General features: G+C 41.0%; 1 protein-coding gene across 5 annotated transcripts in view; it reads left to right on the forward strand.

Annotated features, from left to right (window-relative positions):
• The first annotated feature begins 6,934 nt into the window (after positions 1-6,934).
• The window catches only part of ADAM17 (ADAM metallopeptidase domain 17), a 51,269-nt gene continuing 33,432 nt past the window's right edge, over positions 6,935-24,771 (forward strand). For 3 of the 5 annotated variants that reach the window (XM_064571827.1, XM_064571828.1, XM_064571830.1), the window contains exons 1-3: positions 6,935-7,220; positions 18,082-18,214; positions 23,932-24,062. In XM_064571827.1, the coding sequence (XP_064427897.1) occupies positions 7,136-7,220; positions 18,082-18,214; positions 23,932-24,062 (349 nt within the window). In that variant the 5' untranslated portion in view covers positions 6,935-7,135. Of the gene's footprint in view, positions 7,221-18,081; positions 18,215-18,568; positions 18,619-23,931; positions 24,063-24,771 lie in introns of those variants that run through there. The other 2 variants (XM_064571829.1, XM_064571831.1) reach the window with 2 other exon arrangements.

Here is a 24,771-nt window from a genome sequence, read left to right on the forward strand (position 1 = left end):
TCTTCCTGGCTTCTGGGAGTTGTGGGCAACTCTTGATGTTCTTGGCTTGTGGCTGCATTACTCCAACTCTTTTTTTTTTTTAAGTAAGCTCTGTGCCCAGCACGGGGCTCAAACTCATGACCCTAAGATCAAGAGCCACATGCTCACTGGCTGAGCCAGCCAGGTGCCCCTACTCCAATTTTTGTCTCATTACATGGTGTGTGTGTGTGTGTGTGTGCGCGCGCACGTGCATGAGTAGCTTCTCTTTCACGTGAACACTAGTCATTGGATTTAGGGCCCACCCTAATCAGTATGACCTCATCTCAACTTGATTACATCTGCAAAGCTGTTATTTTCAAATAAGGTCACATTTGTAAATACTGGGGGTTAGGACTTGCACATATCTTTTTGGGAGGACACAGTTCTACCCACTACAAGCATTAAATTAATTTGATTAAAATGGGGAAATTGTGAGACATCTGGCTGTATGTCAGATAACTTACTCATATTTATTTAATAAATACTGTTGACTTCCTTATGCACAGCACCATTATTTGCTATGGAAGGCAGCAGGGTCCTTGCCTTTGGAGCTTTTGCTCTGGTGGAGAAAAGTAAGATACCGTCAGTAGACAACAAGGCGGTTAAAACAAACAGACGATAAGGACACCTGGGTGGCTCAGTTGGTTGAACCTCCAGCTCTTGATGTCAGCTCAGGTTTTGATCTCAAGGTCGTGAGTTCAAGCCCCATGTTGGGCAATTGCTGGACATGGAAGCTACTTAAAAAAAAAAAAGAAAAAACAAATGGATGATGAAAGAAGCAAGAAACATGTCATGAGGGGAAGACATTTAGCCAGCCCTAGCTAGATAAATAGAGGTATTGGTAGAGAGCAAGCAGAGGCAAGAAAGTCACTTCAGAAGCTATTAGACCAGTGCAGAGGGGAGGTAGTGAGGGATCACACTGGACAATTTCCTTGAACACCAATTAAGCAAATTAGTGCTTCTCTACAGAATGAAATATTTAGAAACAGTTTATGAAACCTAAAGAGTAAAAAAGTTAATGTAACTAGGGCACCTGGGGCACCTGGCTGGCTCAGTCAGAAGAGCATGCAACTCTTGAGTTCAAGATTATTTAAAAAAAAAAAAAAAAAGTTACTGTAGCTAAATGCAGTGTGGTATCCTGAATTGGACTGGGGAACAGAAAAAGAATATTAGTGGCCAAACTGTGTGATCCAGTTAGACTTGCTAGGGCCGGGGAGTGGGTAATGGAGAGTGACTTGGGTATGGAATTTCTCTTTGGGCTGATTAAAATGTTCTGGAACCAGATAGTAGTGATGGTTGTACAAACACTGTGAATGTACTGAATGTTACTAATGGTAAATTTTATTTTAGGTGTTTTATCACTATTTTGAAAGGCCATAAAAAGACACATTATCTTAAAATTTGTGAAATCTGACGTTAACTTTTTAGTTTTGACAAATACCATGATTATGTTAGATTGAACATTAGGGGAAGCTGGGTGGAGAGTGTGTGGGAACTGTGTATGAACTTTGCAACTTTTCTGTAAGTCTAAAATTATTCCAAAATGAAAATTCTGTTTTAAAAAATATGAAAAAAATGCATGCGTCCAGTGTTTTTTAGCCCGATATCACATTGTGTGTGTTTTTGTTTCTATGTACCTTTCATCTTCTGAAATATAAGTCCTTTGAGGGAAATGTAAGATGTGGGTCTCTTTGGTATCATTTCCCCCCCAGCTTTACTGAGGTATAATTGACAAATAAAAATTGTGTATATTTAAGATGTACCACATGATGATTTGATATACCTATACATTGTGAGATGATTTCCACAATCAAGTTAATTAACACATTTGCTACCTCACATAGTTAGTATTTGTGTGTGTGTGTAGTGAGAACATGTACTCTCAGCAAATTTCAAGTATAGAATACAGTATTATTAACTATAGTCACCATACTGTACATTAGATCCCCAGAACTTACTCATTTTAAAACTGAAAGTTTGGGGGCGCCTGGGTGGCTCAGTCAGCTGAGCGTCTGGCACTTGATTTTGGCTTAGGTCATGATCTTAGGGTCATGAGATTGGGCCCATCCCATGTCAGGTTCTGTGCTCAGCGGAAAGTCTGCTGGAGATTCTCTCTCCCTTTCTTTCTGCCCCTCCTCCTGCTCATGTGCTCTCTCCCTCTCTCTCTCTCTCTAAATAAATCTTAAAAAACAGAACAAAACCTGAAAGTTTGTGCCTTTGATCAACATGTCCCATTTCCACCCCTCCCATCCCAGCGCCTGGCAACCACCATTCTACTCTCTGCTTCTTTGAGTTTACTTTTTTAAAAACTACACATCTTGGGATACCTGGGTGGCTCAGTTAAGTGTCTGCCTTCAGCTCAGGTCATGATCCCGGGATCCTGGGATCAAGCCCCACATCAGGCTCTCTGCCCAGCGGGGAGCCTGCTTCTCCCTCTGCCTGCCACTCCCCCTGCTTTGTGCTCTCGCTCTCTGACACATAAATAAAATCTTAAAAAAGAAAGTTATAAAAAAATAATAATAACCCTGTGATAAAGATGCCTGATAAGAAAAAGGCATTTAAAAATTGTGTGTGTGTGAGAGAGAGAGGGACAGAGGGAGAGGAGAGAGAGAAATGGTTACTAAAATTTTAGACGAAATGGCTGGTTTCCCTCTCTTTGTGAACTTGGGGGAAAATATTATTCCAGTTTCAATCAGGCCTGATTATTTTCTTGCCCATTTAAAAATTCTGAAAAGAATCATCTGTTTGTTGGTGAGGATCCTCAAATATTATGCTTTGCCCCATGCATGACTTAATTTTCACTTTTCTTTCTGAAAGAATCTGAACTAGGTTACAATTTCTGAACTAAAATCTTGGAAACTAGAGTTCTTAGTAGATGACTTTGTAGATAGTTGTATTTCAGCAGTGGGGTTTGTTATCTGATGGAGATTTATGAACGGACTCATGATTCTTGAAGTGCTAGCTTCACACAGACTTGTTCACTGGCAAAAAAACATACAGATGCAGGAATAATCAGCATTTTAGAAATGGAGTGAGGAAGACGCTATTCATCCAGAAGTACTGGTAGGATTAGAATAGGACTGAGAGCGGCGAATAAGAGAAATAGAGCTAGGATGACAGAAAAAAAAGCCCAAACTCAGCCAGAACCATATGTGGAGGTATGTGTTTAATGACTAAGTATTTTACTCTTTATAATTTATTTTACTCAAGTTCACTTCTAGTAAGTATATAAATTATAAATAATTCATTCTATAGCATGAAATCAGTTATTCTCAAGAATCTTTTACTTATCTTTGTTGGATCCTAAATTAAAAGAACCACTTCTGGTGTTAAGAGGAGGAATTTGGGGGGTGCCTGGGTGGCTCAGTTGTTAAGCGTCTGCCTTTGGCTCAGGTCATGATCCCTCTCCCACTCCCCGTTTGTGTTCCCCCTCTCGCTGTGTCTCTCTCTGTCAAATAAATAAATAAAATCTTTTAAAAAAATAAATAAGTAGGCAGTATGCCCAACATGGGACTTGAACTCATGACCCTGAGATCAAAGAGTTGCATGCTCTACGGACTGAGCCAACCAGGTGCCCCTGGCTGTATTTTTTTAAGCAAATGATAGTGGCTGTGTAACACATTACTTCTAATGTAGGAGCTTAAAACAACATTTATTCTCTCCCACAGTTTTTGAGGGTCAGGAGCCAGGGAATGGCTTAGTTGGGTGGTTCGGGCTCAGGTCTCCAGAGGTTGCTGTCAAGCTGTTGGGTTGGGGGACTGCAGTCACCTCAAAGCTCGCCTAAGGCTGGAGAATTCACTTCCAAGCTCACTCACGTAGTCTTTTTTTTTTTTTTTTAAATTTTATTTATTTATTTGAGAGAGTGAGTGAGAGACAGTGAGAGAGAGCATGAGTGGGGAGGGGAGGGAGAAGCATGGTCCATGCTGAGCAAGGAGCCCAATGAGGGGCTTGATCCCAGCACTCTGGGATCATGACCTGTGCCGAAGGCAGCAGCTTAACCAACTGAGCCACCCAGGCGCCCCTCACTCATGTAGTCTTCAACAAGTCTCAGTTACTTGCTGGCTGCGGGCTGGTGACCTCTATTCCTGTGGGCCTCTCTGGAGGCTTCCTGCATGTTCCACCGAGTGACCTGAGAGAGCAAGCAAGCAAGAGAGCACCGCAGATGGAAGACATAGTCTCTCAAAATCTTTGAAGTGAAATACCATCACTTCTGCTGTATGCTATTGGTACCATGTGTTAGGGGACTGACTATACAGAGTGCGAATAGCAAGAAGCAGGGATCATTGGGGGGCTATTTGGGGGCTGGTGACCACTGTGGCTATCAAATCCCTCAGATATTTATATCCCATTTGGTAAATTCAAAAGAACGACCTCTAACAATTTCAATTTTAAATGTATTTACATACATTATGCTGCAAATTTCATCCTGATCAATTCTTTTGAGGGTAAGAGAATAACAGTTTGAAGACCACTGGCTCAGACTACTTGTTCTTCTATCCAGTGTGTCCCTCTTATCATGTTCCTCTGGCTCTTTATCTCCCCCACGTGGTGTTAATTTATCTTGAAAGATATGGACAACTGATAAATGAAAGACAAACGTCAAATTGGAAATCCTAATTTGGGTAATGATTTGTAAATGGGAGAGACTGCTTCATATCTGGACTGTCCCTGGAAATCCAAGACTTCTGGATATGAATAAGAAAATGTATCAAGAGCTTTACTTTTTAAGAAACAGCATTTATTGGGGCATCTGGCTGGCTCAGTCAGTAGAGCATGCGACTCTAGGTTTGTGGGTCGTGAGTTCAAGCCCCACATTGGGCATGGAGCCTACTTTAAAAAATTAAAAATGGCATTTATTAAACAGCTAAGTGCCTTCCATGAGCAAGACACTGTAGAGCTGTGAAAGACACCAAAAGAATATAATCTAGGATCTACTGAAGTTATAAGCTGGAGAACATGGTGCCTGGATGTTCAGGAGATGATATTCTAATTGTGTTTAAAAATTGTATACAGTGGTCACATTTTTATGGGATACAGTTTTTTAAATTTTTTTATTATTTTTTAGGTAGGCTCCACACCCAGCCTGGAGCCCAAGGCAGAGCTTGAACTCATAACCCTGAGATCAAGAACTGAGCTGAGGGGAGGGAAGGAAAAGTAAGATGAAATCAGAGAGGGAGACAAACCTTAAGACTTTTTTTAAAAAAGAGTTTATTTATTAGAGAGAGAAGAGAGACACCAAGGTGGGGGGAAGGGCAGAGGGAGAGGGAGATGCAGACTCCCTGCTAAGCAGGGAACCCAACGTGGGGCTCCATCACAGGACCCTGAGATCATGACCTGAGCTGAAGGCAGACACCTAACCGACAGAGCCACCCAGGCACCCCTCATGAGACTCTTAATCATAGGAAACAAACTGAGGGTTGCTGGAGAGTATGTGGGTGGGGGGATGGGGTAACTGGGTGATGTGCCCTCCTTAATGCCCATGATGTAATGGGCACTGGGTGTTACATGCAACTGATGAATAACTGAACTCTGCCTCTGAAACTAATACACTATATGTTAGTTGAATTTAAATGGAAAAAAAAAAAGATGGTTTCTACAAAACAACAACAAAACTGAGCTGAGATCAAGAGCCAGAAGCTTAACTAACTGAACCACCCAGGTACCCCTAGGGATACAATTTTTTTTTAAAGTTGTGTGCAATTTACAGAGGTGAAATTCGGCTTGCTTTTTGATTAAGTATGCCAGATGTTTATATTTAATGAAGGCATACCTCAGATGAACATACCAGGTTCAGTTAAGCCAAAAATGCAAAGCCAGTAACCATGGATAACAACTGTTGGAAAGATGCTGAGATTTTAATGAGGCAAACCACAATGAACCTGTTTAAACCACAGTTGGTGTCTTTTATTAGGAACTAGCCTTGAAAGTTCACCGAGCAAGGCTATATCCTATTCCTAGCAATTTACCACTTCATAATGGAGAAAAGGCCGTTCGACTCACTCTTAAGTGGAAAATGTGTTATGTCCTACTTGTATAAATTTTAGTTGAACCAAAAGAGCAATAAGCATCCAATGCTTTTAGAATGTTTTTCTCCAGTACTATAAACACTCTCACTCAACTACACAGAGCTAAAATTATACAAAGGAAACCAAATACAAACTGCTTTGGGAAATCTCCAGTCTAAGCTCACGAACCACGCAGAACTGACTTTTTAAAAAGTTGGCTGGAAGATTCTAGCTCCTGTGCTCACACAGATGAGGAGTTCGTGGCAGGATTCTAGAATCTGTAAGAGTTTGCAGACCCTCTGCCCACAGCGCCAAGAAAACGCGCGTTCAGAGTTCGCGTTCATTTCCCTCCACCAAGCCCTGCTCCTTACAACGGACGCCGCCGCTGGCCGCACGCTGGGCGCGGATAGCCCGGCGGCACACTGCACTTGTCTCCGGGAGGCTGGCGCGTGGACCGGGCTTCTCGGCCGTCCTGCGTCCCAGGCGTTTCGTGGTCGGCTCATTCCCGCGACCACACCGGGCCAGGCGCCCCTTCGTGTCCGTCCTGGGCCGCAAGGCTGTTTCTGTGGCCCGTGCAGTGAAAGATACAGGGATCCTAACCAGATGGGGGACCCAGACCACCGAGGCGGGCGGACGCGCTTCTGAAGGCCTACTCGCGAGCTCCCGCCTCCCTCGCGGCGGTCACCCGAGGACACAGCCGAGGCCAGGATGGGTCGAGTAAGGACGTCTCGCCCAGCATCCGAGCAGGCGCCGGCCGCACCCGGGGGGATGGAAGGGAAGGGCGGAGGGGAGGGGAGGGGGCGGGGCGCCGGCACGGGGCGGGGCGAGCGAGGGGCTCCCGGCATGCCGCGCGGCGCCCGGCTTCCGGCTGTGGGCGGGGCGGGGATCGGCGGCAGCCGGAAGCGGGTTGAGCCGCCCTCTCGGAGCGCTGCCTGCACTTCCGGGGGCCTCAAGCCGGGCTCTAGAGTCTTCCGGTAGGCGGCGCGGGAGGAAAAAGAGGCTTGAGGGGCAGGGCCGGGCGGATCCCCTTCTCTCCCAATGTGAGCAGTGTCCCAGGCCCCCGTCAGGCGAAGGCTGCCCAGAGAGGTGGAGCCGGTGGCCGGGCCGGGAACATGAGGCAGTGTCTCCTCTTCTTGACCAGCGTGGTTCCTTTCGTGGTGGCGCCGCGACCTCCGGACGATTCCCCGGAGCGACTCGGTAAAGACCCGGGAGAGTTGGCTTAGGGCCGGCGCCGGGCGCCTGGAGCGCGCTGCTTTCGGGGAAAAGCAGGGGACCAGGATCTTTCAGGGGCTTAGGGGCGGAGTATTGGACGGTGGCGCGTCCCTAAGTTTTCGTGCAGGAAGGGGGTGTGGCTCTCGGAGTTGAGAGAAGGAAGGGAGAAGGGCTTGTCTTTCTGAATGGGAAAGGGCTACTGGAAGGGGCTCCCGGTAGTGACTGAGGGCCTGGGAGGGGTCTGCCTCCTGAGTTTGTGTTTTGGGATTGTGTTTGGGAAAGCGGTAAGGGGGGTGGTGTTGGCTCGTGTTTGGGGAAGGAGATGTGGTCCAGGTCCCTGCCCTACTAAGGTGTTGCTACCAGAGCCAGGACTTGGGGGGGGGGGGCGGGTGCGGATAGGAAGGGCCCAGAGCTCCAGCAGCTCTTCCTGGCTCTGCAAGGAGCGAACTAGAATTTCTGCTGTAGGAGGTTCTTTATGTAGTAATCTGGTTGGAAGGCGGTGACTGGAGAACTCATCTTGGACTTGAGTTTTGCGAGCTTTGTAAGCATGTCCTTACTTAAATTGTAGCTTATTGGGGGTGCTGGGAGGGGGCGCTTGAACCTACCACGCCAACTCTTTGATAACCGCTTGAATGCCTTCCTTGCCATTTTAAACAAAGAAATTATCAGGGATGACCAATTTGATTAGTTTTGAGTCCAGGAAGTAGAGGGTTCATATTTAGATTTTCTCTTTTTTTTTCAACTAACACCTTTTTTGAAATTTAAATTCAATTTACTGTATTACTAGTTTCAGGGGTGGAATTTAGTTATTCATCGGTTGCATATAACACCCAGTGCTCATTACATCAGGTGCCCTCCTTAATGCCCATCACCCAATTGTCCCCTCCTCCACCCACTCTTATTTAGATTTTCTGAAGAGATTGGATTTTAGGATGGACGTACATTAAGAGATGTGAAATTTGTGTAAACTTACGAAGTGTTAGGATTCTTTGCCTTACAAAAGTTGACATATAAGACAGTTTAGTAATTAAGTATGAAACAGTATATTTTCCCAGTGTGCAAAGTTGATTTTTCATGGTTGTATTGGTCTCCAAATCCCACCATGATTCCATGTGTAGTGTTATGCAGATTGAGACCGCATGTGGGTTTTCTTTATATCTAATTAAAACTTTCACATTAGTTTACTGGCAGTTTTTTTAATGGACAGAAATTGTAATTGACTGAGGGTATTAAAGCTGTTGAGTGTTCTCACCTGAACAGCTGTTTTGTGGTTATCTCAACTTGAAATGGATTACAGGTGACTGGTGTAATGAAAGGCAAGGGAGCTTGTTAGGAAGGGCTGAGATGTGATAAGTCAGTACATACTGAAGGAAAATTTTGAGGTAGTGGTGGTCAGGATGGAGGGATAGAGTAAGGATCTACTTCATAAGGATAAATGTTAATAGAAACAAACATGTATTTTGATATTAAAATTAAATTTTTACTGTAACACAGCTGTTGCATTTTTATAATGCTCTTGTTCACAGGTGGAAAAATAAGTAGCATGAATCCTAAGGATGTCCATAGTAAAAAGGAAAACGTTACTTTCTAGATGAATCCTCCACAACATTCACAGATCATGGAGGGGTTTTTTTTGACTGTGTGTTTTTTATTTGCAAAATGCTGACCACCAGTGCCAGAAAAATGCATACATAGCCTTACCCATTTATTCACAAAATGTTAGAAGAGCACATACCGTATGCAAGTATTTTGTGTGGCATTGGAGATCGATCAGACAATATGCAACTTCAAAAAGCCTTTGCATAGTGGTACAGAGAGATCTAAACGGACAATTCCAAAAACAACATGGAGGAGAGTGATACAATACATTACGGCAAGTATTATTATCATGAAGAGGCACTGAATCTAGCCTGGGAAAGTTATCGAAGGCTCCCTGAAGGAGGTGATACTCAAGCCCAGACTTTAAGTTTAGGTAGGTGAAGAGGGAAAATAAGGACACTCCTTGGTGGGGGCACTTACAAACTGTAGAGCTGAAAGGAACCTTATAGATCATGTTTTAGTTTTTCAAATAAAACAATAGGAAAAATGAGCCTCAGAAAGGTGTAGTGAGTTGTCACATTCTCACAGTGATAAGTATATGCCTTGTGGGTATTTTTTCTTCTGAAGAATGACTGTGTGTGTGTGTGTGTGTGTGTGTGTTTGATGGCTCCAGATGTGATTAGTTGCTTAGCTTTACCATTATTTAGATTGAACTGGTCAAGATCAAAGAGTAGTTTTATAGTTAAAGAGTGTGGTTTATTGTAGTCTGCTCGTCTTATAAATGTTACCATAAACTCAGTATTAAATTTCTTTTTTAAGTAAACACTACCCGCCATGTGGGGCTCAAACTCACAACCCTGAGATCAAGAATTGCATGCTGTACCAACTGAACCAATAAGGTGCCCCTCAGTACTAAATATTGATTAGGGATTTGATAACTTTTTTTTTTTAATTTTACTTATTTATTTGAGAGAGATAGTAAGAGTGGGTTAGGTGCAGAAGGAGAGGGAGAGAGAGAGAAGCAGACTTCCCGCTGAGCAGGTAGCCTGACGTGGGGCTCGATTCCAGGACCCTGAGATCATGACCTGAGCTGAAGGCAGATGCTTAACCGACTGAGCCACCTAGGCACCCTGGGATTTGACAACATTTTTCTGAAGGATAGAAACATATACTAGAATCCTGGCTTTTGGAGTACTCCACAGGACACCCAAGATGATTTCAATTGAACTGTTATGAATTGCATAATTCAGGAAAGTTATGAGTCATGTGAACTTAGTCATGATGATATCTTGTTGAAGTTGCAGCTGGGGTGTATAAGTCTCACTCTGATTTCAAAAGTGTTTTCCCTTTGTGTTACTTTTAATAAAAGAGGATGTAGTGGGTGGAGGGAAAAAATACAGGTCACAGATGAGGGATGAAGGTTTGTATCTGAAACATTTTGAAATTTACCTTGAGGTTATTGGTGTGGGGATTCTCCACATTGCAGTGCTTGTTTTTCATTATTGACAGCCCCATTTTGCTCAATATTTTGACATCTGGCTTCCTCTTTTGATGTTAATTTTGCTTACAAGCTACATTCCTTTGAAACTGAAACACTTAACCACCCTAACTGTTCCAAGGGAGATTTTAATGCCAGTCTGCTTTGAACTAGTCGAAGAGATAAACTGTATTTCTAGAATAGAATGAAGAGTTAAGCAGAGAGCCATGGTGGAGACATTGGGAGAAATCCTTTTGGCTTTTACTGAGTTTCCAGAACATTAAGTGTAGGTGTCCTTTGAGGCCAAATGTCATTGATTTTTGGGTTCTTGACCATTTTGTATTTGTGAGGGATGGTGTTTTCAGTTGGAAGTATAATTTAAAGAAAGTCTGAAAAAGATTGATGGAGGGAAAGAGGAGTAGGAAATTGGTTTTACTGAGGTAGGGAAGCGAAATAAAGTGCTTTTTCATATATCCCTTAACTTAGCCCTAAAATCAACCAAGGGATTGGTATCTACCTCCCCACACCGCTTCTTTCTCTCTTCCTTTCTTTTCTTTTAACATGAGTTGTAGGCCCTGACAAGTCTCATCTGCTGCTCTGGTTTCACTTACATTTGATTGTTATTCTGATAACTACTAAATATGTACTCTGATCTAGACTTGTTCGCTGAAGCTCCATACTCATGTATCCAACTGCCCACTTGATATTATGGAAGTAGTCTCATTGCCTAACCTGAATTTGTGTCCCTTTCAGCTACAGAGCTGTATGGACCAATCCCGGTTTCCTTAGAGATTCCCTTGGGTTGTGCAGACTTTTATTTGGGCTCAGAGTTTCCGTGTGACTGGTCTTGCTGGAGAATCTTGGCCCTGGTGAAGAGTTCTTGATAGGGAATTACTGAGGCAGCTCATCCTCCATCCCCCCTAACTGGTGTAAACCCAGAAAATTGAGTTTTTAGTTCCCAGGCTCTGGGCTCCACTGCCTAGCAGAGAGCACTGTTCTCCTTTTCCTCATCCTTTAGTCCCAGGGAGGGATTCACCCACATCTGGGGCCTACTTCACAGTAACTTGGCCAGGTCACTGCCTTCTCCTGCATCATTTGGGGAGTCCTGAAGTGCATTCAGGTCTCATGTGTCTTCTACACAAGTAGACTGAACACTTCATAGCAGTCCTGGCTTTTTCTTTTCCACTTCTGACACCAGAAGATGACACTGATAGTGTCATCTTGGGAAACTCTTTGTACTCCACACAGCAGAGCAGTTGAGAGTGAGCAGAGGGCTACAGGGGTTCTGCATTATACTTGCAAGTTATAGTCCAAGAATATTCAATTTATTGCAAAAAGAAAAGAGAAATTAAGTAAAAAGTCCACAAGTGTTCCTGGACTCTTTTCATACAACAGTTGATTGTTTTTATCCTGGGACACCTGGGTGGCTCAGTGGGTTAAGCATCTGCCTTTGGCTCAAGTCATGATCCCAGGGTCCTGGAATCGAGTCCCACATCGGGCTCCCTGCTCAGCGGGGAGCCTGCTTCTCCCTCTGCCTGACGCTCCCCCTGCTTGTGCATACTCTCTGACAAATAAATAAAATCTTTAAAAAAATAAAAAATAAAACTAAAAAAAAATTGGTTTTGTCTTAAAAGTGTTGACTCTGGGCTTGATGAAAGAAATATGGGTATAGTTTGTCACTGTATCAGTCAGTGGCCATAAGAGCATATCCCAGAGATGAAACAATTTGGGTGTAAAAGAAGGATGGAGTGGTAGGTTTCTGAAATCTATAGGCCACTTCACACCTACATCGAGAAAGCCAGTTTATTGCAGGCCTGAAGCTCCAGCTTTCTCCTTATTCTTTGAGAACATACAGAAGGAATGAAGTATCAGCTGCTTTTTACTGCTCATGTCAGTGTTGAAAATCATACAGAACAGATTTGATTTCTCCCTGCCTAAAATCACTATGTGACTTACCAGTAACATAACTGCAAATATATGATAACTTAATGCAGAAAAATCCTATATAAATGAACAATGTAATTGTAAACTATATGAGGAACGAGATGTAGTGTGGAACTCCAGAATCTTTCAACATCCAGCTGTTCCCTTCTGTCAACTCCTCCCCCAAACCTACTCCTACTCGTGTTTTTTTTTTTTATCTCCGTGAATGTGGTGCCGCTATCCACCCACGTACCTATGCCAGAAACCTGGGGGTCTTTTCATGATCTCTGCCTGGATTGCTTGGCTGCTTACTAGCGGATTTCCCAGACTCTGGTCTTCTTCCCTTCTAACCCACGCTCCACCCTGCAGTCACAGTGAAATTTCTTATAGCTGTTGCCTTATGCACAGTCCAAAATCCTTAACTTAGTTCCCTGGCCCTTTGTGACCGAATTCTGCCTGCCTCCAGCCTCACACCTCTTCCCATCTGTGTGCCGTTGTGTCCTCCGGCTTCAGTGAGTTGCTTTCATTTCTTTGAGAATTATGCTCTGTGTTTCTTGGGGACCTCAGCGTATGTGTTAGGCCCTCTACTTAGAACCCTGTCCTTTCTTTCTCTTGGCGGTCTCCTCATCCTTTTGGTCTTAACTTCAATACTGTTTCCCTGGGAAAGCATCCTTGGCTCGCCAGGCAGGGGTCATCCTCCTGCTCTGTCCTTCCATAACTTCCTGCCACTTCCTCTCCCTTGGTACTTTACATACTTTATAATTTTTGTGTATGGTGGTCTTTCCTCCAGTGTCGTCATATCAGAAATACATTCCTCTTTCTTTCCATTATATCCCTAGTGCCTGGAAGGTGGAACATTTTCAGTAAATGTTGAAGAAATGAATAGGACGGGTCTGGTGGAAGGGAGGAAAATGAAGTGCAGAATGTGTATGCAGGAAAGGAGTGGTGGGGGTGGCAAAGATACAAAAGCAGTAAGGGAGGATAGCGTCTCTAAGACTAGAAACTAACTGGACACAGGAGGCCGAGTGAGGGAAACCATAGCATGTGGCAGAGAAGAGCGGGGAGGGTTGGGCAGGGGATACCTAAATAAAGTAGTGCTCTAGTTTGACCTTTTGAATTGTGTCTGTTGTTTTCTAATTTTGTGTTTGTAGCCAGCTAAAATGAGAAAAGCTCAGTTGTTTACTGCTGGACTGCTGGAACAACTTGTAGAAAGCCAGGAAGGTGTTCCCTGGGCAGCCATTGTGGAGTGCTAAGAAAGATAATTAAGTGGCTTGTACTTAAGTTTATTGAGAGATTTGGATATAGATAAAAGATAAACTCTTGGGAAGTGTTTCAGATTCTGTTGAAAAAGCTATAGGAAGTTGAGATTACCAGTGGTTGGAATTTTGGAGGTGAAGTAGGGTGAAATGCCAAGTATCTGAGAGGCTCCTTGCTGGTGAAGGGCTTAGTGAGAGCAGGATCTCTGCTTGTGGCATGAGGGGGGTGCCTGTATCATGTTGTCTGGAATGGCTCCAGGGCATCCAGTGTGAGGTATCTAGTTATTATAAGAGGACAAATTACAGTTGAAACACATTAGTTAGGTATTTTAAAGTGCTTTAGCAAGCTACATTTTAAAAGTGCTTATTATGGAAAATACACGTAAAGATAACCAGTGATGTTACTTTCGTGCCCTTTCTTTTTTCTAGACCTATTTTTATACATAGTTAAGATCATGCAATATGAATAGTTTTTTTAATCTATGCTTGTTTATTTAATATTATAGTGTAAGTATTTTCCCATGTTCTTAAAAATCTGTTGTTACCAGCATTTTTAATAATTGGAGATTTTTCTTTTGTCATTTGGAAGTGCTATAATTTATCTGTTTCTCCATTATTTACCTTGTTTCTGATTTTTGTTCTTAAAAATAATGCAAGGCTGAACAAGGACCGTCTTTGTGCCTAAAGCTTTATCTTCACTTTGAGCTGCTTCCTTGAGCCCAGTTCATTGGTTTTCAAACCTGAGTGCATGAGCATCACCTGGAAGGCATGTTAAACACAGATCACTGGGCCTCAACCCAAGGATTTCTGACTTGAGTAGGACTGAGAGGAGACCTGAAAACTGGCCTTTCTAACAAGTTCCCAGGTGATGCTGCTGGTGTGGGGACCACACTTTGAGAACAACTGGCTTGTGTTATTGACAATGACACTACAGTATTGAGGTTAAGTTTCTCAGGCAGTAGGAGTGATTATGATCTTGAATGAAACTGAATTCATGTACCAACCTGTATCAGGGAAGTTGAAGAGCTGTAAAGGATTGTATCAGCATCTCAGCACTGAGGATTTGTGCAATTTGTAGACACAGCAATGCTGTTTTTTGCAAGGTGCTGTGCTGGGTTTTGTGAGGTAAGGGTACTGTGAATAATACAGCCCAGCTCCCTTTTGGCTGTTTTACAGTCTATTTGTGAGAGAAGACAAATATAATACAAAAGTGCCAGAAAAAAGGTATTAACAAACGGCTACAGAATTCAGAGGGAGGCGAGGCCATGTTTGGTTAACACATCAAAAAGTAGGAGGCCAAGAAGTAGAAGGTCCAGGAAGAGCTAGGTTTTGTTTTTGTTTTTTTTTAAGATTTTTATTTATTTGACAGAAGGTGCGAGAGAGCGCAAGCACAAGCAGGGGGAGCGGCAGGCAGAGGGAGAGGGAGAAGCAGGCTACCCACTGAGCAAGGAGCCTGATGTGGGGCTTGATTCCAGGACCCTGGGATCATGACCTGAGCCGAAGGCAGATGCTTAACTGGCTGAGCCACCCAGGCGCCCCTAGGAGATACAGATATACACACACACACGTATATAGGCAATATATATGTATATTTAACTTTTAAAAAAATTATTTAAAGTAGGCTCCACACCCAGTATGGGGCTTGAACTCATGACCCCGAGCTCAAGAGTCTCACACTCTACCGACTGAGCCATGCAGGCACCCCAGAGCCAGGATATTTTTAAGGAGTTTCACAAGTATGACATCAGTGAAGCTTGGGGTTTTCAGCCAGAGAAGTTCAAGTTCAAATCTTGGTTCTGTGCTAAATTAGCTTTGTGATGTACTTCTCCCTGAGCTTGTTTCTTCGTCTGTAAAAAGGGGATACTACATCAGGTATGTTTGTACAGATTACATAATAAAACACCCAGCAAGGTGTCTTGTAGGAAACACACACTCGAAAATTGTTGAATAGGGACACCTGGCTGGCTCAGTCGGTAAAGCATGTGAATCTTGATCTTGGGCCCATGAGTTGGAGACCCACGTTGGGCGTGGAGCCTACATTAAAAAAAAAAAAAAGTTGAATAAATGGTAAGCTGCTTGAAGGTTTTTCATTGGTGCGGCTAAGCCTTGTAATTAACAAGGCCAAATCACCAAGGACCATCTATTGCCATAAAAGTGACTGATGCCTTTTCAAACAGCCTTTCTACGGATTAAATTTTAAAGGACGTTTTGTTGATGGAAAACGAGTGGTACCCAACAGATGTCAACTTTGCTGCCACTCTATTTAATATTATCTTGAGTTAGAGACTTGGATGGGTTTTTTTTTTTTTAAGATTTTTTGCATTTATTTTAGAGCAAGCATGTGCACATTGGGGGAGGGGCAGAGGGAGAAAGAGAGAAACAGACTCCCCACTGAGCGCAGAGCCCCACACAGGCTCTCATGAGCCTGAGATCATGACCTGAGCCGAAATCAAGAGTCGGTAGCTTATCCGCCTGAGCCACCCAGGTGCCCTGATTTGGATGGACTTTGATGAAATTTACTTTCATCATATAACATCATGCTTACCTCTTGTTTTCTTCAGGTTTGCCTAAATATTGTGTAACAGTGAAGCATCTTTCTTTTGACCACTCTTTATAAACGGGCCCTGCCTACTCCCTGTCTTTGCTGTTCTGCTTTAATGTCCATAGCACTGACCTATATTGTGCATTGTCTCTTCCACACTAAAACGAGTGCTGCAGTAGGCAAGAACTTTGCTCTATTTAATGCTATATCAGTACTGAGACCAGAGCCTGGCATATAATAGTGAATTAATGAATTGGTGAGTGAAGAAGAGGGAGAAGAGGCAGGAGAAGAGTACTGGGTCAGTTCTTTTAAAAGTGGTCTTGTGGGCATATTGTAAACTCAGGAACAATATACTTGTATTTTAAGCTCCTGGTGCTATATTTTAAGGACATTCTAAGTCCAGTGGAATGATTTTGAATACCATTGCTTCTGTAGTGATATTTGTTGAGAGAAAAGGAAAGCATCAGCTCAAATATTTTTAGACAGTTTCTACAGAGATTTCAGTCACCAAAATTCTCTTCCAAAAATCCTCCTGATTTTGGAAGAGGCAGCAGAGTTGCTGATGAAAAGTGACTTAATGGGTATCATATCCTTTATAGTGTTTACTTTTGCTCTGTACCAAATAAAAACATTTTGTTTTATCTTTAGGGCGGCACATGTTTGCTTTTCTTGGGTTCCAAGTCACTCGGGTAAAATAATTAATGTTGGTTTTTTTTCAGGGATTAGTTTGGTCATATCACTTCTAATGTCCAGTGGATTGATCATTCTGTGTCTGTTGAGGGCAGCAGTGTTTGGGATATTACCACTCTTTTGCTCTTTAATTTGGAATATGTAATTTCTCTGTAAAGATTTACTTTCTGTTCGCTCAGGCCATTAATACTTTTGTTCATTTGTTCCTCTTTCATACTACACATCAATTGATAAGGAATTGATGTAGCCCAGCCTAGCAGTGGTCAGGTCAAGTTGGTCACCTTCATCTTAGAAATTCTAAGCAGGCAAGCCAGAAATGCCTTGAATTTAGAATTTAGCTGATAATGTAATATGACACTCTGAGATAGCAAAATTATTAGTATCTAGTATGAATATGAACTCATGTTCAGATTCCCCAATTGTCACAAATATCTTTCCAGGTTGATTGTTTGATGTAGGATCCAAAAAGGTTCACACATTGGCTTGCTTGCTGTGTTCTTGTCTAGAGTAGTCCCTGCTTATCTGTGGGGGGATACGTTCCAAGACCCCCAGTGGATGCCTGAAACTGTGGATAGTATTGAACCCTATGACGGAATGTTTTTCCTGTACATACATACCTACGGTAAAGTTTATTTCTAAATTAGGCATAACAAGAGATTAACAACAGTAATAATAAAACAGAACAATTATAACAATAGACTGTAATAAAAGTCACATGTGGTCTCTCCCAAAATCTTTTTTTTTTAAGTGAGCTCTCTGCCCAACGTGGGGCTTGAACTCACAACTCCAAGATCAAGAGTTGCATGCTCTACCGACTGAACCAGCCAGGCGCCCCCCTCCTCAGATCTTATTTTACTGTACTTACCCTTCTTGTGATGCTGTGAGATGATAAACTGCATGCATGTTGAGGTGAAGTGAAGTGAATGATGTAGGCATTTTGACCTGGTGTTAGGCTCATGTATACTGACCTCCTGACAGACCACAGCTGACCTCAGGTAACTGAAACCTCGGAACTTGAAACCTCAGATAAGAGAGGACCACTGTATTATGTCTCTGCCTGTCCCTTCTTTCCCATACCATTTATTTCCTGAAGAAATTGGGTCATTTATTCTGTAGGAATTCTGACATTCTGGATGTGGCTGATTGCTTCCTAAGGTTGTTAGTTAATTTGGCAGTCTAATCCCTTTATGTCTTAAAAACTGGAAGTTAGGTCTTGATTAAATTCAGGTTTAATTTGTGGTTTGTTTTTTTTTTTTTGCTTTTTATTTATCTGTTTTGGCAAGAACGCTTCATAGGTTGTGCTTAGCACTTCAAAATGCGTTATGTCAGAAAGAGTTTGTTGTCAGACCTTGTCATTTTAGTGATATTAAAATTGATTAGTAAGTTTAGGTGTTAATAACCTTTTTACCTTCGTTTCAGAAAAGCTTGATTCTTTACTCTCAGACTACGATATCCTCTCTTTATCCAGTATCCAACAGCACTCAGTAAGAAAAAGGGATCTACAGGCCTCAACACATTTAGAAACACTACTGACTTTTTCAGCTTTGAAAAGGTAATTTGAACTATTTATAAAAAAATATTGGGGCAATGGGGGACTTAGTTTGGCAAAAGTAGAAAAATAAGGGTGTTTACTGGAGTCTTAGGAAGTTACCTTTTAAAAATTTGTAATTGATATAATTACAGTCATAATTCTTATATTACTTATTGCTTATTCTAAAATTCATAGTGATGATTATTAAAAACAAACAAATGGGTATTCCAAAGGTATTAATGATGGTAATAATGTTTGTGGGATTCTAACAAAGGATTTTAATTAATTGCATGATTTATGATACCTTAAAATATTGTATGCTACTTTAGAACCATCAACTGTGTACTAAATATTATCTTCATTTTATATGTGAAGACACTGAGGTTTAGAGATCAAGGATTTGTTCAGGACCCCACAGCCTTGTGGTAAGCTGGATAGAGAAATCAGTGCTCTGTGTATATTGAGTTCCTCTTACATTGTGGCATAAATTGATGTGGTCTTTTCTTTCTTTTCTTTTGCTTTCTCTTATGTTTTGCAGATATAAATCTGTTAGATAATTGCAGGCCTCTTTCTGAAGTCTTTTTAGGGAGCTTTACTAATATCAAAACACACAATGAGAGGTGTAAATGGACTGAATCACTCTGAATTTGTAGGTTAGGCCTTCCCCAACAAATGGGGAAGGCCTGTTTTTATTTTTTATAATCTTTTTTATTTTTTTAAGATTTTATTTATTGAGAGAAAGAGAGAATGAGCAGGGGGAGGGGCAGAGGGAGAAGCAGACTCTCTGCTGAGCAGGGAGCCCAATGTGGGGCTCGATCCCAGGACCCTGGAATCATGACCTGAGCTGAAAGCAGATGCCTGATGTGGGGCTTGATTCCAGGACCCTGGGATCATGACCTGAACTGAAAGCAGATGCTTAACTGAGCCGCCCAGGCGCCCCCCAAGAAATACTTTTTAAAAAGAAAGTAATACATAAACTTGGTTTAAAAAGCAAACTATGGAGGGTATAAGAAATTTTCGCTTCTCCTCAAACTTCGCTGACCTAGAGAGGTTTCCCAAATTAACCTCTAAAAGATTTTAATGCATATTTTTTGCATGTAGATCTGTGTACATGTAGGTAATATAGATAAGTATATATACCTCCTTTTTAAAAGCTGTATAAATATTCCTATTGCATAGAATTGTAACGATTTGTTGGCTAATAACTTATAAATACATATCGTTTAACCGAAGTGATTTTTGTTTTCTATAGCAAACAGTGCTCCAATAAATATCTTTGTGAATATACTCTGTCTAGGTATTTTTACAGGATACATTCCTGAAAGGAGAATGAGTCAAGGGTATACATACTATAAATGTTTACAGATGTTACCATATTTCTTCCTAAAGACATTAGCCCAATTTATTCTTCTAGCAGCAGTGTATGAGCTTACCTGTTTCCTGTTGTCCTTGGCAATAGGTTTTATCAGCCCTTAATTTTTGTCCCTGTGAAAGGGGATGGTGTCTCATAATAGTCTTGATTTTCATTTTGTGTGAAATTGAGCATCTTTTCACGTGTTTATAAGTGATTTATTTTTCTGTGTCTCCCTTTTCGTATCCTTTTACCATTTTTCTGATTGGTTTATTTGGATCCTGAACTGTGGTCATGCTTAGTATATTTATCATATGTGTAACTGATATTTTATGCAGATATATTTTACAGTATCTTTTTGGTATTTTTTTTTAGTTATTGCCATCATTCTTAGATTATTTTTGAATAATTTCTGTCAGAGTTCATGTCAAAATATTGTCATATTGGTTATCCAGCTTCCAGACCTATAGCCAATTTGAACAGTGATGATAATAATAATCATAGTCTATCTGCTACTTATTTTGTGTAATTTACTTGAGGAGGCACTTTGCACATGCTGTCTCTAATTCTCACTGTGCTCCACAAAGTTTTTGTTACTCTGCTTTTGGGGAAAAAAATTGAGACTCAGAGAGGTTGAGTAACTTGCTCAAGGTCACTCAGCTAGTGAATGGAAGATAAAGGATTTGAATACAAGCCTGTGCTGTTTCTGCTGTGCAGATAGGGATTTTGGTGAAGGAGCGGATATAGTATTTTTTTTTTTAAAGATTTTATTTATTTGTTTGTTAGAGAGAGCACAAGCAGGGGGAGAGGCAGGCAGATCAAGAAGCAGGCTCCCCACCGAGCAGGGAGCCCGATAAAGGACTTGATCCCAGGACCCTGGGATCACGACCTGAGCCGAAGGCAGCCGCTTAACCGACTGAGCCAGCCAGGCATTCCAGGAGCGGGTATAGTATTAAGAGATAAATTAGGAGCAAAGGATAAGGGGAAAACTGCAAAATAAGAACTCAAAATTTAGCTTTCTCGGTTTTTTTTTTTTAAGTTAGGTTTGAGGTGGCTCGTAGAGTCTTTTCTATGGGGGGAAATACTCTCATAACCTCACACATTCCTCTCTTTCAGGTCTCATAGATGACATTGGTTCTTTAAGAAAATGTTCAACAATATCTACATATTATCTCTCTGTGTAAAGAAGCAGGGAGATTTGTAATTTATTTTACAGGGTTTCCATCTTAAGGGTTGTTTTTTTTTCAAGATTTTATTTATTTGAGAGAGTGAGAGGGAGCAGAAGCTGGGAGTGGAGCGGAGGCAGAGGGTGAGGGAGCAGACTCCCCACTGAGCAGGGAGCCAGAGGTGACTTGGGGCTTAATCCCAGAAGTCTGGGATCATGTCCTGAGCCAAAGCTAGGTGCTTAACCAACTGAGCCACCCAGGCGTCCCCATCTTAAGTGTTTAAATGGAAATGTATCTAACTGTGTAGGAGAACTTTGGATCAGGTACTTTAAAATAGTTTATTTAACCCTGAAAACTATTCAGTTATTAGTAGGTGGCATTATGGTATTATTTTCATTTGTAGATCAAGATACTTAGATTCAGAGATTAAGGCCATGAGTAAGTGGTGGAAACAGGATTTGAGCTAGGTTTGTCAGACTCCAAGGCCTTTTCTGTTACGCTGTGTTAAAAGAAAACGAAGTGGGATATTTGAAATGATCAGTTTATATAGGGCCGAACTTACCAATGTGAAGCTGCTCATTAGTTAATGGTAATTGTAAATGATTAGATTTTCTGGTTTTAGACAGTAGTGGAAGGCAAGGTAATTTAAACCAAGGTCATAAAATTAAATTTGTATATGATTATTATAATAGCAGTTGAAAAGCATGGAAACACTGAGAAATTGTATGAGAAGTTAAAAAGTAATTTTATAAAGAAAAAACCTGAAATTTGCTAAGAAGTTAACATTTCCTCTGTTTTATAAATCAAGAAATACTATTATTCTAAAGTAATGAAAAAGTTAAAAATATTGTTTTAATACTTTTTGATAATGTTACATTTTTTTTTTAATGTTGCACCTTTAAAAAAGGATTTAGATATTTCTCTTAAAAGTGAAATATCTCAAATTATTTGAAGAGGGATAGAACTAGTAAAGAAATGGAAGTGATACAGGGGCGCCTGGGTGGCTCAGTTGGTTAAGCGACTGCCTTCGGCTCAGGTCATGATCCTGGAGTCCCTGGATCGAGTCCCTGGATCGAGTCCCGCATCGGGCTCCCTGCTCGGCAGGGAGTCTCCTTTGCCCTCTGACCCTATCCCCTCTCATGTGTTCTCTCTCATTCTCTCTCTCTCAAATAAATAAATAAAATCTTTAAAAAAAAAAGAAATGGAAGTGATACATATCCAGCTAAATGGACCATTAAAAATAGACATGAGGTGCAAACTTCCAGTCATAAATAAGTCATGGGGTTGTAATGTACAGTATGGTGACTATAGTTAATATTGTATTGCATATGTGAAATTTAGTAAGAGAGTAGATTTATTTTATTTATTTATTTATTTATTTGACAGAGAGAGACACAGCAAGAGAGGGAACACAAGCAGAGGGAGTGGGAGATGGAGAAGCAGGCTTCCCACAGAGTAGGGAGCCCGATGCAGGGCTCGATCCCAGAACCCTGGGATCATGACCTGAGCCGAAGGCAGATGCTTAACGACTGAGCCACCCAGGCGCCCCAAGAGAGTAGATCTTAAAAGTTCTCATCATAAGAAAATAAATTGGTAACTATATATGGTGACATTTAATTAGACAGTGTGTAATATATACAAAAAGGAAATATTGTCAATTCAGGCGGATTAACACTAGTTTGTAGTTACTGTAAATCCTTAAATCAAAACTCAGATAAATGAAAATGCTAAAGGAAGTCTATAAGTACATGACTTCACATAATTTTGGTAAGATAAAGTAAAATATAAATTCTGACCAAAGGTGAAGATTGGAAAATCAGAAAACAGGAGTTTTACCATCTGTTGGTCCTTATCTTTGTAGAAGAGCAGATTCTTAGCGTAGAAAACAAAGTGCAAATTCAGTGATTTTTCTAGAAAGAATGTTAAGTAAAAGTAATATTAAGACTCCTAAAGGGCTCTGAAGCTGAATAGTGCATTTAGAATAGGGATGCTTTGTTTTTTTTTTTTTTAAGCAAAGTCGTCAGCATAACAAAAAAATTGTAGCTGTGAATGTGTGGGAAGATAGGTTTTAGGTGAACAGGAGAAGATGTTCTAAGGATTTTTGAAATAATGTTCTATTGTCTTTCTCTTTGACCATTAAAAAACCACAAGAGAACTAAAATTACCTTGTTATGCTCAAAAAGTTAAAAATATTTGTTGCTATGGAGACAGTCCTAGTCTAGATTCTTTCTGGCAGTTTAGACTTAGGACAAACCCATGGGGAAGTAACATTTCATAGTTTCAGTCCCACGGCTGACAAAATTTGTTCCTGTGGTTGAGATGAAAAACATACCTTTATCTTTGGTGTTCATGGGCACATTGAAAGGGTAAATAATAATTGAAAAATTCTTGCTCACCATACACAGATTTTATGTCAGGACTGAAACTGGTAGAAAACAAAAGAATATCAAGCCAACTAAAGAGCTGGAGTATGTATTTTAATGTCTGTGTTGGATACCTTATATTTATTTTCCTCATAGGAATTGTGGATTAATTTTTTTCAGGATAAGTTCTCTTTAGAAGGAGAAAAAAAGCATGAGTGCTTTTAAATATAGAAAGTAGCAATTACTAATTTTGCACAGCAATAAGACCAGCTTGATTGGTAGAGGCAGCCCATACAGGCTTTTGAAATAAAGGAAGTTCAGTTTCCAATTTCATCATTTACTAGCTGTGTAATCTTGAGTATATTGATTGACCTCCAGCCAGCAGTATTTACTGTGTGAAGTGGAGACAATGTAAGCAGAGTTTAGTGCAGAATAGGTATTCAATAAGTCATATCTAATAATACCAGTCTTTGATAAATTTTTCAGACAAGCAGGATTCCAACTTAAATTATCCACGTGTGTTTCCTTATTCTTCACGGTCTCCAGGAAAGATGAACGCATAAGCTGTTTGAATCTCCCCCCCGGCCCCAATCTGGTCTTTTTTTTGGTTTGCCAAATTCTTATAGCTAAAGAAATTTGTAAAAAAAAAAAAATTTTTTTTTTTGTCTATTCGTCTTTATAGGTGATATAATGCTGAGTACCTAGTAAAACAGTAGTTATAACTTGCATAGTGTTTTATTAATGTCAGCTCTCTGTCAACTTATTTTTTAAGTAAGTTTAATTTTATGTGCTTAGAGTAAAATTTTATGTGAAAATTTTATGTGCTTAGAGTAAAATATGGATGCATTCTTTCTTTAGGCATTTTAAATTATACCTGACATCAAGTACTGAGCGCTTTTCCCAAAATTTCAAAGTCGTGGTGGTAGATGGTAAAGATGAAAGTGAGTACACCGTCAAATGGCAGGATTTCTTCAGCGGACATGTGGTTGGTTAGTATGGACTTGTTTGTTTGCCTTTGTGTCTTCGGGTGTTAGGTATCCAGATCTAGTTTGATTGCATATTTCTTGGTGGGAGGAAAAAGGGATGTCAAAGAAGTGCTATTCTTTGTTTTATCTGAGTTATATAAATTTGGAAAGAGGAACATTCAGACAGGAGGAGATGGGGATTATCTTAGCATGTATACTAATTGTCTATTTTAATGATTAAAATGAATTTTCTCCCAGTTGATAAGAATTTAACTTCCTCTTGTCTCCAGGGAAGGATTGTAGGCTTCCCTTATGAGATTTTAAACAGGGAAGCTAGGAGATAAAATAATTGACTTTAGGATTCCGTTATTTATTTAAGACAGTATATCAAATGAACAATTGAGGCTTACTTCTGGAACTTCCTCTACAGAAAAAAGAAATGGCATTAAAATCTGCAAATAGTGCAATTCAAGCCCTGTGTATTCCAGATCATGCTTTCTGCCTCCTCTTTGTTCTTTTGTTTGTTTTTTCTTTCTCTTTCTTTCTTTCTCTCTTTCTCTTTTTTGGGGGGGGAGTGGGGGTGCAGAGGGAGAGAGAGAATCCTAAGCAGGCTGCACACCTAGCACAGAGCCTATGGGGGGCTTGATCTCACAACTGAGATCATGACCTGGGCTGAAATTAAGAGTTGGATGCTTAACCAGCTGAGCCACCCAGGCGCCCTCCTCTTAGTTCT

This window comes from Mirounga angustirostris, unplaced genomic scaffold, assembly GCF_029215605.1.
Source record: "Mirounga angustirostris isolate CCGP_5_RB_7025 unplaced genomic scaffold, mMirAng1.0.hap1 SCAF_10, whole genome shotgun sequence".
NCBI classification, from domain to species: domain Eukaryota; kingdom Metazoa; phylum Chordata; class Mammalia; order Carnivora; family Phocidae; genus Mirounga; species Mirounga angustirostris.